This window comes from Chiloscyllium plagiosum, unplaced genomic scaffold (assembly GCF_037043375.1).
Source record: "Chiloscyllium plagiosum isolate Xiang-an unplaced genomic scaffold, Cpla_swu_hap1 HiC_scaffold_3, whole genome shotgun sequence".
Classification (NCBI taxonomy): Eukaryota; Metazoa; Chordata; class Chondrichthyes; order Orectolobiformes; family Hemiscylliidae; genus Chiloscyllium; species Chiloscyllium plagiosum.
Window position 1 is genome coordinate 99,654,992 of NW_028270141.1, and position 13,465 is coordinate 99,668,456.

The window sequence follows — 13,465 nt, forward strand, 5'->3', positions numbered from 1 at the left end:
GACTATAGCTATCATTTAACGAAAAGATGAAGCATCAAGATGATTGCCCTTGAGATGGTAACAGTGACTTGCCTTCTTGAAATGATACAGTCCATGTGGCTTACCTACAGTGCCACTGCTGTTGGAGATAATTCCAGGTTTTTGATCCAGGGTTGTTAAAGGACCAAATCAGGTGGCATTGACTTGAATGGTATTGCACCTCACTGGGGTAGCTCGCTGGAAATCAAACTTCATTTTCCCTGGAGTCATCACAGCATTTAAAGATTTTATAAAAGTACACACAATTGTATAGTTGTAGAATTTTTATCTGCCTATGCCTTAATTTTTGCGTGTGAATTTTTTCATATGCTCGTGTGATAGCTCTAGAAATATGGGCATGTAATCCAACATTGAGGCTTACTCATTCAGGTTCAAGAACTTCTCCTGATACAATTTTAATGAACCTCTTACCTTGTGACCATATATCAATTGAAATGGACGAAATCCTTCTGATTCATTTGAGGAATCTCTCTTCGCATACAATGAGAAGTCTAATCCTTTCTCCCAATCCTGTAGGTATTCATAAGAGTATGCCCTTACTCATGATTTGATGGTATCTCTTCAAAGCTTTCTGGATTTGCAGATGGTATGCAGTTGGCTTCATTTGCTTTATTGCTAAAGGTGTCCTGGAAAATGTTAGACATCAAATGTCACAATCTGATCAGGGTCGTATCTCCAATTACAGTCCATTAATGAGTCAAAAAAATCTGTGTGAACGAATCCACTATTGCTTTAGCACTTGCCTTTAAAGGAATAACTTCTGGGAATTCGGTGGTTAAATTCATAATTATAAGGGTGTATTGATCTCCTTTTCTTTTCAGTAATGGTCCTACACAATCTGATAATATTCAGTTAAATTGTTCTTCAAAATTGGTATGGGTATTAAAGTTGCTGGTTTGCTTATATGTTGAGGCTTTCCAATCACATGAGGCATGTTTTATCAAACCTGACCTGTCTTATGAAGTTCTGGCCATGAAAGTGTTGTTTATCAATGCATATATTTTCCGTATTCCAGTGTGATCTGCCACAGGAATTTCATGTGTTACTTACAATATCTTTCTAGGATATCTGGACAGTGCCACTATTTAACAAACAACCATTCATTCACTATCTGCATGTCTGTGAGGATGCCTTTATCTCTTCAACAGAATGCTATTTCTCATATCATCATACTCTAGAACTGATGATCCCTCTAAATTGCACAGCAGTGCGTGCATGCAATCACTCCAAAGGTCCACACTCAGCATCAAAATGTTCATATCTGCAAGGCACTGCTGTACACAGACCTCAGAGACCCATGTAGCTGGAAACAAAATGAGAAGGAATGCTATCTGAAACTCCTTCAGCCTCAGCTTCTGTGTGAACAGTCCGTTTTAACTTTCCTAACCCTCTGGACCTGTTTCCTGACCCTTAATTAACAAAGACATGCCAAATGCTTCTTTTGAAATATCCTCATTCTTAACTAGAGCTTCAACTTTCCTGATGGTATTAATGAATCACTAGTAATTAATTTTGTTTAATCATTGCTCTGGTCACCACACATGTTGGAAAACTACCCAGACCCTGTTCTTACAACTATTCCTTTGTCTCTGTAACCTCAGCTGGACTTTGTTGTTATAAATTTAACTGTTGCTAAACCATTTCTCAGGATTAAATCAACTGCCAAACCCAGATAATGTTTTAATTGTTCTGATAACCACTAGTCCAGATGACAAATCACACTCTAATGGACTTTATACAGTAGAACTGGAATATACTGTCCACCTCTCCCATTTACCAACAATTTGGCTTATATTGAACTCTCTGAAGGGAAAACTAAATCCTTCTTCAGCAAGAGTTTGAGAAGTCCCTGTATCCTTAGTATTGTTGCATTAATTTGAAGGAAGGGTTGTTGTTTTCCCTTCAGACAAAAACTCTTCCTAATTCTCATCTACCATTTGTACTTCTCTATTCACAGCAATGTTTTCCGCTGGTCTCTTAGCTACAATTCAATCTGTGGCCTCTTCCTTTTGAGTTTTCTTTTCAGACTACTCCTAATTCTAATAATTCTTATGTGTTTCTCCTGCAACTTCCAACTTTCAGAATAAATGTCCCCCATCTTGCTACAATGGAAACACCACTTTCACTTCCAATTTTCACATTACCCCTCAGTACGTGACAGTCTGATCTGAGGAGATGAGCTTGGTACATTCCAGCTGTTTGTTCTTTACTGAGGCACCTTTCCTTACTATCAGTCTCCCATTTCCTGTCCCTTTCAAATTTATGAAGGTAACAGAAGAAACGTTTAGTTTTACAATTTGCATATAATTGTCAGCCATTATTGCTGCTTGTCTAACTGTTGCAACACTTTGGTCCTCAACATAGATTCTTATGATGGAAGGTAGTGAGTTTTTCACTGCCTCTAACAGAAGAACCTCTCTAAGAACTTTAGACATGGAGTTACATACTTCAAACTTATCATTCTTTGCTGTCAGGCTTTTATTTGCCATTGACATGTCATAGTTATGCTTTTTACAAAACCAGTTCAAATGTTGTCATCTCAATTAAATTGTGCTTTTACCTTTTTTTTAGTGAGACATGCTATGGGTAACTTGTGCTCAATCAATTCATGGCAGTATTAGAGTCATAGAGTTGTACAGCACGGAAACAGACCCTTCGGCCCAACTTTTAAGGTCACCCTTCAGCTTCTGACGCTCCAGGGAAAAAAGTTCCAGCTTTAGATTAGATTACTTACAGTGTGGAAACAGGCCCTCTGGCCCAGCAAGTCCACACCGACCCTCCGAAGAGCAACCCACCCAGACCCATTCCCCTACATTTACCCCTTCACCTAACACTATGGGCAATTTAGCATGGCCAATTCACCTAACCTGCACATTTTTGGACTGTGGGAGGAAACCGGAGCACCCGGAGGAAACCCACACAGACACGGGGAGAATGTGCAAACTCCACACAGAGAGTCACCTGAGGTGGGAATTGAACTCGGGTCTCTGGCGCTGTGAGGCAGCAGTGCTAACCACTATGCCACCATGCCGCCCAAATGATTCAGCCTCTCCCCATAGCTCAAATTCTCCAGTCCCAGCAACATCTTTGTAAATCTTTTCTGCACCCTTTCAAGTTTAACAACATTTTTCATATAACAGGGAGACCAGAATTGAATGCAGTATACTAAAAGTGGCCTCGCCAATATCCTGTATAGCTGCAACATGACATTCCAACTCCAATAATTAATGCAGTGACCAATGAAGGCAAGCATGCAAAGTACTGCCTTCACCACCATGTGTACCTGTGACTCCACTTTCAAGGAACTATGCACCTGCACTCCTATGTCTTTTGGTTCAGCAACACTGTCAAGTAACTTACCATAAAGTGTATAAGTCCTGCCCTGATTTGCCTTTCCAAAACGCAATACAACACATTTATCTAAATTAAACTCCATCTGCCACTCCTCAGCCCATTGGCCCATCTGATGAAGGTCACGTTATACTCTTTACTGTCCACTACACCACTACTATTGGTGTCATCTGCAAACTTACTAACTATACCTCCTATATTCACGTCCAAATCATTTATATAAATGATAAAAGGTAGTGGAGCTAGTACCGATACAAGTGGCACACTACTGATCACAGACCTCCAGTCTGAAAAACAACCCTCCACTACCATCATCTGTCTTCTACCTTCAAGCCAATTTTGTATTCAGTTGTCTAGCTCCCCCTGGACCCCATGTGATCTAACCTTGCTAACCAGACTACCATGCAGAATCTTGTTGAACCCCTTGCTGAAATCCATATACTTAGCATCCATCATTAAACCTAGGAGGTCACTTGTTCAAAAAACTCAATCATGTTAGTGAGACATGATTTTCCATGCATAAAGCTATGTTGACTATCCCTAATTGGTCCTTGTTTTTCCAAATACATGTAAACCCTGTTCCTCAGAATCCCCTGCACCATCTTGCCCACCACAGATGTCAGGCTTACCAGTCTGTAGTTCCCTGGCTTTTCCTTACCACCTTTCTTAAATAATGGTACCACATTAGCCACCCTCTTCTCTTCCACATCTCACCTGTGGCTGTCAATGATCCTGATATCTCAGCAAGGGGCCCTGCAATCTCATCCCTAGCTTACCACAAGCCTCTGGGTTACACCTGATCAGATCCTGGGGACTTAACTACATTTATGCATTTTAAGACCTCCAACATCACCTTTTCTGCAACATGGACACTTTTTATGACATCATTATTTAGATCCCCGATTTCCCTAGCTTCCATATCCTTCTCCAAAATAAACACTGACGTGCAATGTTAATTTAGTATCTGCCCTATCTCCCGTGTTTCCACACACAGATGGCCACGTTGCTCTTTAAGACTCCCTATTCTCTCCCTCATTATTCTTTTGCGCTGAATCTATTTTTAGAAAATCTTTGGATTCTCCTTAACTCTATTTACCAAAGCTATCTCTTGGGTTTTTTTTACCTCCTGATTTCCCTCTTAAATATACTCCTACTGTCCTTATACTCCCCTAGGGATTCACTCATCCTAGCTGTCTATGCATGACATCTGCTTCCTTTTTTTGATTCTTGACCACAGCCTCAATTTCTCTAGTCATCGAGCATTCCCTCAACTTACCAGTCTTGTCCTTCATCCTAACAAGAACATACTGTCTCTGGACTCTTGTTATCTCATTTTTGAAGACTTCCCACTCTCTAACTGTCCCTTAACCTGCAAACATCTGCCCCCAACCAAATTTTGACAGTTCCAGCCTAATACCATCAAAATTGGCCTTGCTTCAATTTAGAACTTTAACTTTTAGATCAGGTCTATCCTTTTCCATAACTATTTTAAAACTAATAGAATTAAGATCACTGGCCCCAATATGCCCCCTCACTGATGCCTCAGTCACCTGTCCTGCCTTACTTTCCAAGAGTAGGTCAAGTTTTGCCCCTTTACTGGTAGATACATCCACATATTGAGTCATAAAAATTTCTTGTATGCACTTAACAAATTCCTCTAACCCTTAACACTACGGCAGTCCCAACCTATTTTTGGAAAGTTAAAAACCCCTACTGTTTCAACCCTATTGTTCTTTCGGCTATCTGAGATCTCTACACATTTGCTTCTCAATTTCCCGCTGACTATTGGAGTGCCTATAGTACAACCCAAATAAGATCTGGCAGCATTTGCAGATAGGGAAACAAGAGTTAAACTTTGAGTCCAATGACTCTTCTTCAGAACTTTAAACCCTGATCTGAAGCCCTAAATAAAATTTGGTTTGTAATGTACTGATAGAAGTCATGTTTGAAGTTAGAATCACTGTCATTAAAATTTGATCACAAAATAGTCATTTGTGAGGGTGTGTATCTGATACCTTTTAAAGACATTTTGTTTTACATTGAACAGATTTGAACCTAATGACTGGCAGCATATACTTCATTTCAAAGCAATGTGCAATTTGGGAAATGATTGATCGAATACTTGAATGGACTTCTATGAAGGTCAACTTTCCAAAGTGTGCAATTCAAAACTTAGGCTAGACTGGAAACAAAATGGAAACACTTTGTCATTCCTTTTGATCAGTCCAATTAGAACAAACACATGCATATGATTTTTCTGAAATAAGAAGATTCTTGAGGTTGATTTGAATGTGTTATAATATATCGCACCTCTGTCTGTACTAATCTTGGTGATTTTTCTAATTCTGTCCAGGTGTGAAGCTCAGCAGTCTACTGGGGAAAAAGGGCAATCTGGAAAAAATACAAAGTTATTGGGATGTTGGCTTTTTCCTTGGCGCCAGTATGTTAGCAAATGACCCTCTCCGAGTTATCATGGCTTCTGAGAAGCTTTTTAAACTCAAGGCACCAGCATGGTAAGTCTGGATTCATGGCGGAGTGAAATAAGAAATCAGTGTGATTGGAGTCAGTTGGGACTGCTATGGAAGTGGGAAGATATGAGGAATTGATTGTTCTTTGTCAACACAAAGAAGACAATCCTGCAAAATAAAATCTTTATCTCATAATAATGACAGAATGGTGTACATTCGCTGCTAAATGAGAGAGAGAGAGAGGAGCTTTTATTTGTAATTTATACCATATACAACTGATACAGTAAAAACAAGACAACATTCCTCCAGGACCAAGGGTGCTACATGGACAGCACAAACTACGCAATCGTACACAGCATAAAGTGCTCTCTTTCTCTCGTGCACTCTCCCTTGTGCTCAATGTCTCTCTCACGCTCTTGCTCTTCCCTTCTTTCTTTCTCTCTACCCCTCTTTCTTTCTCTCTTCCCCCCCTTTCTTTCTCTCTTCCCCCTCTTTGTTTCTCTCTCTCCCTCTTTCTCTTCTCCCCCTCTTTCTCTTCCCCCCCTTTCTCCTCTCCCCTCTTTCTCTTCTCCCCTTCTTTCTCCTCTCCCCCTCTTTCTCCTCTCCCCCCTCTTTCTTCTCTCCCCCCTCTTTCGCTCCTCTTCCCCTCTTTCGCTCCTCTCCCCCTCTTTCTCTCCTCTCCCCCTCTTTCTCTCCTCTCCCCCTCTCTCTTCTGTCTTATGTGCTCTAACAAGCACACACATGGGCACCCTCTTCCTGTCTCCCCTAATGGCCATCCGTCACCCTGAATGTAGGAGACTCCCATTGTCCCCCAATCCACTTACTGACAGGTCTCTCCATTTTTGGTGGGCCATGTTCCGCTTGCTCACAGGCTGCCTACAGTTTGATTGAGAAAGAGAACTGCCCACTTTCCTGACAAAGATGCAAGCTTTATCAAAAGCAAAATACATCTGAATGATTCCCTACATTTTGTGCATTGTATGACCTCAGGAATTTCAAGCCACTTTACAGCCAATTCAATACTTTGTAAGTAAAGTTATTCCCTGTAATTTAGGGAAATGACAAATCCATTTTTCACACTGCCACCTCGCAAACAGCACAAAGGTAATGGTGCTATCAGCGGTACCAGTAATGTTGAGTGAAGGATTTAAAGTTAGAGACGTACAATTGGCCAGAATTAGATGAACACTGACATCTTAGACGGTTGCCAGGTTAAAGAGGGCAAAGAAATGGGAAAGGCTGAGGAACTAGAGGCATTCTGAAGTAAGATAGGAATTTAAGGGCATGCCTTAATGGGGAGCTGAGGACAGTTAACAAACACAGTGGATGGTGGTTGAACAGGACTTATCGGGCATTGAGAGAGTAAAGTTTTGTATTAGCTTATGTTTTGGAGGCAGAAAGGTAAACCTGAAGAGCTTTGGAATTTTCATGCTTTTTGTTCCTTCTAGATGTGGATCTGCTGAAGCAGAAGCAGAATCGAGCAACTTTAGGGGGAAGTGGGTGAACTTACTGTTAACATTGATATGTCATCAAAGCTTATCTTTGGATCAGATATGACACCAAGATTGCAAACAGTCAGGTTTGGCCTGAGACCATACTCGGGGAGAGTGAGGCTTGAAGCCAGGAATGAAGCTTGTGGCAGGGTCCAGTGATGATGACTTTGGTCTTCCCTTGGTATTTTCAGGAGTATTTTTGTGAATCCAAAACAGTTATAGTGGTCAAACCTGAATTATGCAAATTTCATCACTTTTTGTTGTTTGTTGAACTTAAGGTGTTAAGAATACTTGTGTATCAAAATGAAGTTCAGTGGACCTCCTGATATGTGCTCATTTTGAGTTCTCAAAGATCCATATTGCTAATGGCCAGAACCACGTTGTGTTGTGCACTGTTTTATAAATCTATCTCAAGCTACTAATCAGAGAAAAGAATGGGTTCACTTAATCTCTCCTCTGTGATTCTGTTGCTGTCCTTCTGTAATTGTCTGAGGTTGGCCCAGACTTTTTTCCTGACTGTATTTCACTCTGTCACTCCAGGATACTTTTACTGTGATGGTTGTAATTCCCTTTATCCACGGCTGTGTCCCTGTCATTGTTGTTATAAACCTCACCATCCTACATGAGAAGCAAAGTAGAAGTGAGCCCAGGAGGGTTGTCCAGGATATTGGATTTGGCAGCTGGTTGTCACAAATCTGTCAGCATTCAGCTAGGCAGCTGGGGAGCTGGTGCACTGATCAAAGGGAAGGTGATTGTCAGGATTAGGATCTTCAGATTCATGTCGGAGTGATACACAGACTGGTCAGAAGAATGGGAGCTGAAATGTGACAACTCTTTGGAAGATTTTGCAGCACAGGACCATTGCTGTAGAAGCAGTCAGAGTAGTGGGAGATTCCCAGAAAAGTGGCAAAACCTTTGAAGCTACAGGAAGATTGGTTGCAGGGAACAAAACAAATATTATGTCAAAACTTCTGGCAAAACCCAGTAGGTCTGGCAGCATTGATAGAGAGAAAAGCAGCTGACCTTTCATGCCAAGTGACTCTTCATCAGTTCTGACAACATTTTTGTTAATTCAAGATTTTAGCTCTACATTTTCCCATCCCTCAAGGATATTTTTCAGCTGTAATAGAATCATTGAATCTGTACAGTGTGGAAGCACCCCATTCAGCCATCAAGTCCATGTAAACCCTCTGAAGAGCATCCCACCCAGATCCATCCTCCCTACCCTATCCCTGTAACCCTGGATTTCCCATGGCTAATCTGCCTAGCCTGAACATCCTTGGACACTTTTTAGCATGTCCAACCCACCTAACCTGCACTTCTTTGGACTGTGGGAGGAAACTGGAGCACTTCCCGCGCAAATACAGGGAGAATGTGCAAACTCCACACAGGTAGTGGAGGGTGGACTTGAACCCAGGTCCCTGGTGCTGTGCAGCAGCAGTTCTAACCATTGAGCCACTGTGCTGCCCCTAATGTTCTTGGATATTATGGTGCAAGATTTTATTAAAAATAGTTTGTTTTTAAAATACCTGTATTAAAGATTGACACATAAATGAATGCTGTTCACTAAGGAATAATCAGTGACATAATTATATCCAGGATTATTTGCTAGGACAAATGTTCGGCACAACATCGTGGGCCGAAGGGCCTGTTCTGTGCTGTATTGTTCTATGTTCTATGTTCTATGATTATGCAATAAAGGAAAGGAGTAAACAGATTTGTAACAAGGCAGATTGTTGCACGCTGTCTTACACAGGGTTTATATTGATTGGCTAGCTTTTTGTAGTTTGTCTTCAGCAGTCCATTTAGATATCTGCATATCTTTTTTTAAAATAGTTTTTCCTTCTCGCAACATGATTGAGAGTTTACATTCAATCTAATTAGCTTTACCCTTCAAAAATTGTATAATTTTATTTCGCATTTAAGGCCCTGAGTTGCTTTATTATTTTGAAGAACAAACAGGAGATTTTGTGGTCAGGATCGGGATTCCCAGAAGGTATGTTGCCTCCCTGGTGTCAGGGTCCGGGACGTCTCCGATCGGGTGTATAAGGTTCTAAAAGGGGAGGGCAAACAGCCAGAAATCATGTTACATATTGGCACTAACGATATAGCCAGAAAAAGGATTGAGGATATAAAAAGTGATTTCAGGGAGTTAGGATGGAAGCTGCAAAGCAGGATGAACAGAGTAGTGTTCTCTAGTTTACTACCGGTGCCACGAGATAGCGAGGCGAGGAACAGGGAGTGGGCGCAGCTTAAAACGTGGCTGTGCAGCTGGTGTAGGAGGGAAGGCTTCAGATATGTAGACAATTGGGATGTCTTCTGGGGAAGGTGGGACCAGTACAAGAAGGACGGGTTACATCTGAACTGGAAGGGGACCAATGTCCTGGGTGGAAGGTTTGCTTGAGTATTTCGAGAGGGTTTAAACTAGTATGGCAGGGAGGTGGGAACCTGAGCTGTATACCGGAGGTGAGAGTTGATGCAGATGAGGAAATAGCAAGTGGTAGACCAGCTAGTGGGAAGGATTTTCCTGGGAAGGAACCAAGGGATCAGTTAAAGTGTGTTTGCTTTAACGCTATCAGGAATAAAAGTGATGAACTTAGAGCATGGATCAGTACCTGGTGCTATGATGTTGTGGCCATATCAGAGACATGGGTTTCTCAGGGGAAGGAATGGTTTCTGGATGTTCCAGGGTTTAGAGCATTTAAAAAGAATAGGGAGGGGGGAAAAAAGGAGGGGGTGTAGCACTACTAGTCAGAGAGTGTATCACAGCTACAGAAGCTTCCTTTGTCGAGGAAGATCTGCCTACCGAGTCAGTATGGGTGGAAATTAGGATCAGCAAGGGAGCAGTCACCTCGTTAGGGGTTTACTACAGGCCCCCAATAGCAGCAGGGAGATGGAAGAAAGCATAGGTTGGCAGATTTTGGAAAAATGTGGACGTAGTATGGTTGTTGTAATGGGTGACTTTAACTTTCCCAATATTGATTGGAGCCTCCTTCGAGCAGAAGATTTGAATGGAGCTGTTTTTGTAAGGTGTGTTCAGGAGGGTTTCCTAACTCAGTACGTTGACAGGCCGACGAGGGGAGAGGCCATTCTAGACTTGGTGCTCAGCAATGAGCCGGGGCAGGTATCAGATCTTGTGGTGGGAGAGCATTTTGGTGATAGTGACCACAACTGCCTCACATTCTACATAGCTATGGAGAAGGAGAGGATTAGGCAAAATGGTAGGATATTTAATTGGGGAAGAGGAAACTATGATGTGATTAGACATGAGTTAGAAAGCATGGACTGGGAGCAATTGTTCCATGGTAAAGGCACTATAGACATGTGGAGACTGTTTAAGGAACTGTTGTTGCAAGTGATGAATAAATATATCCCTCTGAACCAGGCAAGAAGGGGTAAGATAAAGGAACCTTGGATGACGAGAGCGGTGGAGCTTCTCGTCAAAAGGAAGAAGGTAGCTTACATAAGGTGGAGGAAGCTAGGGTCAAGCTCAGCTCTAGAGGATTACAGGCAGGCGAGGAAGGAGCTCAAAAATGGTCTGAGGAGAACCAGGAGGGGGCACGAGAAAGGCTTGGCAGAACGGATTAGGGAGAACACAGAGGCATTTTACACTATGTGAGGAATAAAAGAATGGTCAAAGAAAGAGTAGGCCTGATCAGGGAACTTGTGTGTGGAGTCTGAGGAGGTAGGGGAAACCCTAAATGAGTTTTTTGCTTCTCTCTTTACGAAAGAAATGAACTTTGTAGTGAATGAAACCTTTGAAGAGCAGGTGTGCCTGCTGGAATGGATAGAGATAGAGGAAGTTGATGTGCTGAAAATTTTGTCAAACATTAAGATTGACAAGTCGCCAGGCCCGGACCAGATTTGTCCTCGGATGCTTTGGGAAACGAGAAATGCAATTGCTTCGCCACTTGCGAAGATCTTTGCATCCTTACTCTCCACTGGAGTCGTACCGGAGGACTGGAGAGAGGCAAATGTAATTCCTCTCTTCAAGAAAGGAAATAGGGAAATCCCCGGCAATTACAGACCAGTAAGTCTCACGTCTGTCGTCTGCAAGGTGTTAGAAAGGATTCTGAGGGATAGGATTTATGATCATCTGGAAGAGCATGGCTTGATTAAATGCAGTCAACATGGCTTTGTGAGGGGCAGGTCATGCCTCACAAACCTTATCGTGTTCTTTGAGATTGTGACTAGAAATGTTGATGAGGGTCGAGCTGTGGATGTGGTGTATATGGACTTCAGCAAGGCATTTGATAAGGTTCCCCATGGTAGGCTCATTCAGAAGGTCAGGAGGAATGGGATACAGAGGAACTTAGCTGTCTGGATACAGAATTGGCTGGCCAACAGAAGACAGAAGTAGTAGAAGGAAAATATTCTGCCTGGAAGTCAGTGGTGAGTGGCGTTCCACAGGGCTCTGTCCTTGAGCCTCTACTGTTTATTGACTTGGATGAGGGGATTGAAGGATGGGTCAGCAAGTTTGCAGATGACACAAAGGTTGGAGGTGTCGTTGACAGTATAGAGGGCTGTTGTAGGCTGCAGCGGGACATTGACAGGATGCAGAGATGGGCTGAGAGGTGGCAGATGGAGTTCAACCTGGATAAATGTGAGGTGATGCATTTTGGAAGGTCGAATTTGAAAGCTGAGTACAGGATTAAGGATAGGATTCTTGGCAGTGTGGAGAAACAGAGGGATTTTGGTGTGCAGGTACATAGATCCCTTAAAATGGCCACCCAAGTGGATAGGGTTGTTAAGAAAGCATATGGTGTTTTGGCTTTCATTAATAGGGGTATTGAGTTTAAGAGTTGTGAGATCTTGTTGCAGCTCTATAAAACTTTGGTTACACCACACTTGGAATACTGAGTCCAGTTCTGGTCGCCCTATTATAGGAAAGATGTGGATGCTTTGGAGAGGGTTCAGAGGAGGTTTACCAGGATGCTGCCTGGACTGGAGGGCTTATCTTATGAAGAGAGGTTGACTGAGCTCAGACTTTTTTCATTGGAGAAAAGGAGGAGGAGAGGGGACCTAATTGAGGTATACAAGATAATGAGAGGCACAGATAGAGTCAATAGCCAGAGACTATTTCCCAGGGCAGAAATGGCTAACACGAGGGGTCATAGTTTTAAGCTGGTTGGAGGAAAGTATAGAGGGGATGTCAGAGGTGAGTTCTTTACACAGAGAATTGAGAGTGCATGGAATGCCTTGCCAGCAGCAGTTGTGGAAGCAATGTCATTGTGGACATTTAAGAGACTGCTGGACATGCATATGGTCACAGAAATTTGAGGGTGCATACATGAGGATCAATGGTCGGCACAACATCATGGGCTGAAGGGCCTGTTCTGTGCTGTACTGTTCTATGTTCTATATTCTAACAAATCCCTATTGAGTCGTCGGCTACTCGTAATTCATTGGTACCAAGCCACCCAGATGTGGAAGGATTTTGGTGGGTTGCTGGTTGGTGCTTAGACCCCTTTTAATTTTCACTTCTCATTTCGCTAAATTCCAGAACACGCAAACACTATTTGTACAGCATCTGTTAACTTTGTGTTTCAGCTGGTAGGGTTCCTAAATCCCTGGGAACATTAAAATGCAATTGCCTCTCACAATTTAAAAGGTATTCTACATTTCCTACGAAAGCGACTAACCTCAGATTTTCCCATATTATGCTCCACCTGTCACCTGTGTCCACACTTCTAACCTCGCTGTCACTTATTTTGCTCAAAGTGTGGTGCTGGAAAAGCACAGCAGGTCAGGCAGCATCTGAGGAGCAGGAGAATCGACATTTTGAGCATAAGCCCTTCATCAGGAATGAGACTTGTGGGCCTGGGGGTGCTGAGAGATATGACCTGGGGTGTGCAGTGAGAGAAGGACTCACTAATATTCTTATAGAGAGAGAAGGAGAACTACTTCAAGGTAGGCATCGTTGGAAAAGGCTTCACAGTAAGGTTAGAATCAACTAGGAGAAAGTGAGATCTGCAGATGCTCGAAATCAGATTCTAGATTAGAGTGGTGCTGGAAAAGCACAGCAGGTCAGGCAGCATCCGAGGAGCAGGAGAATCAACCTGTTGGACATAAGCCCTTCATCAGGAATGGCTTATGCCCAAAACATTGACTCTC

General features: G+C 42.5%; 1 protein-coding gene across 1 annotated transcript in view; it reads left to right on the forward strand.

Moving 5' to 3' along the window:
• The window catches only part of map3k5 (mitogen-activated protein kinase kinase kinase 5), a 189,942-nt gene that overhangs the window by 90,680 nt on the left and 85,797 nt on the right, over positions 1–13,465 (forward strand). Inside the window, exon 9 of the mRNA XM_043685981.2 lies at positions 5,744–5,903. Within this exon, the coding sequence (XP_043541916.1) occupies positions 5,744–5,903 (160 nt within the window). The remainder of the gene's footprint in view (positions 1–5,743; positions 5,904–13,465) is intronic.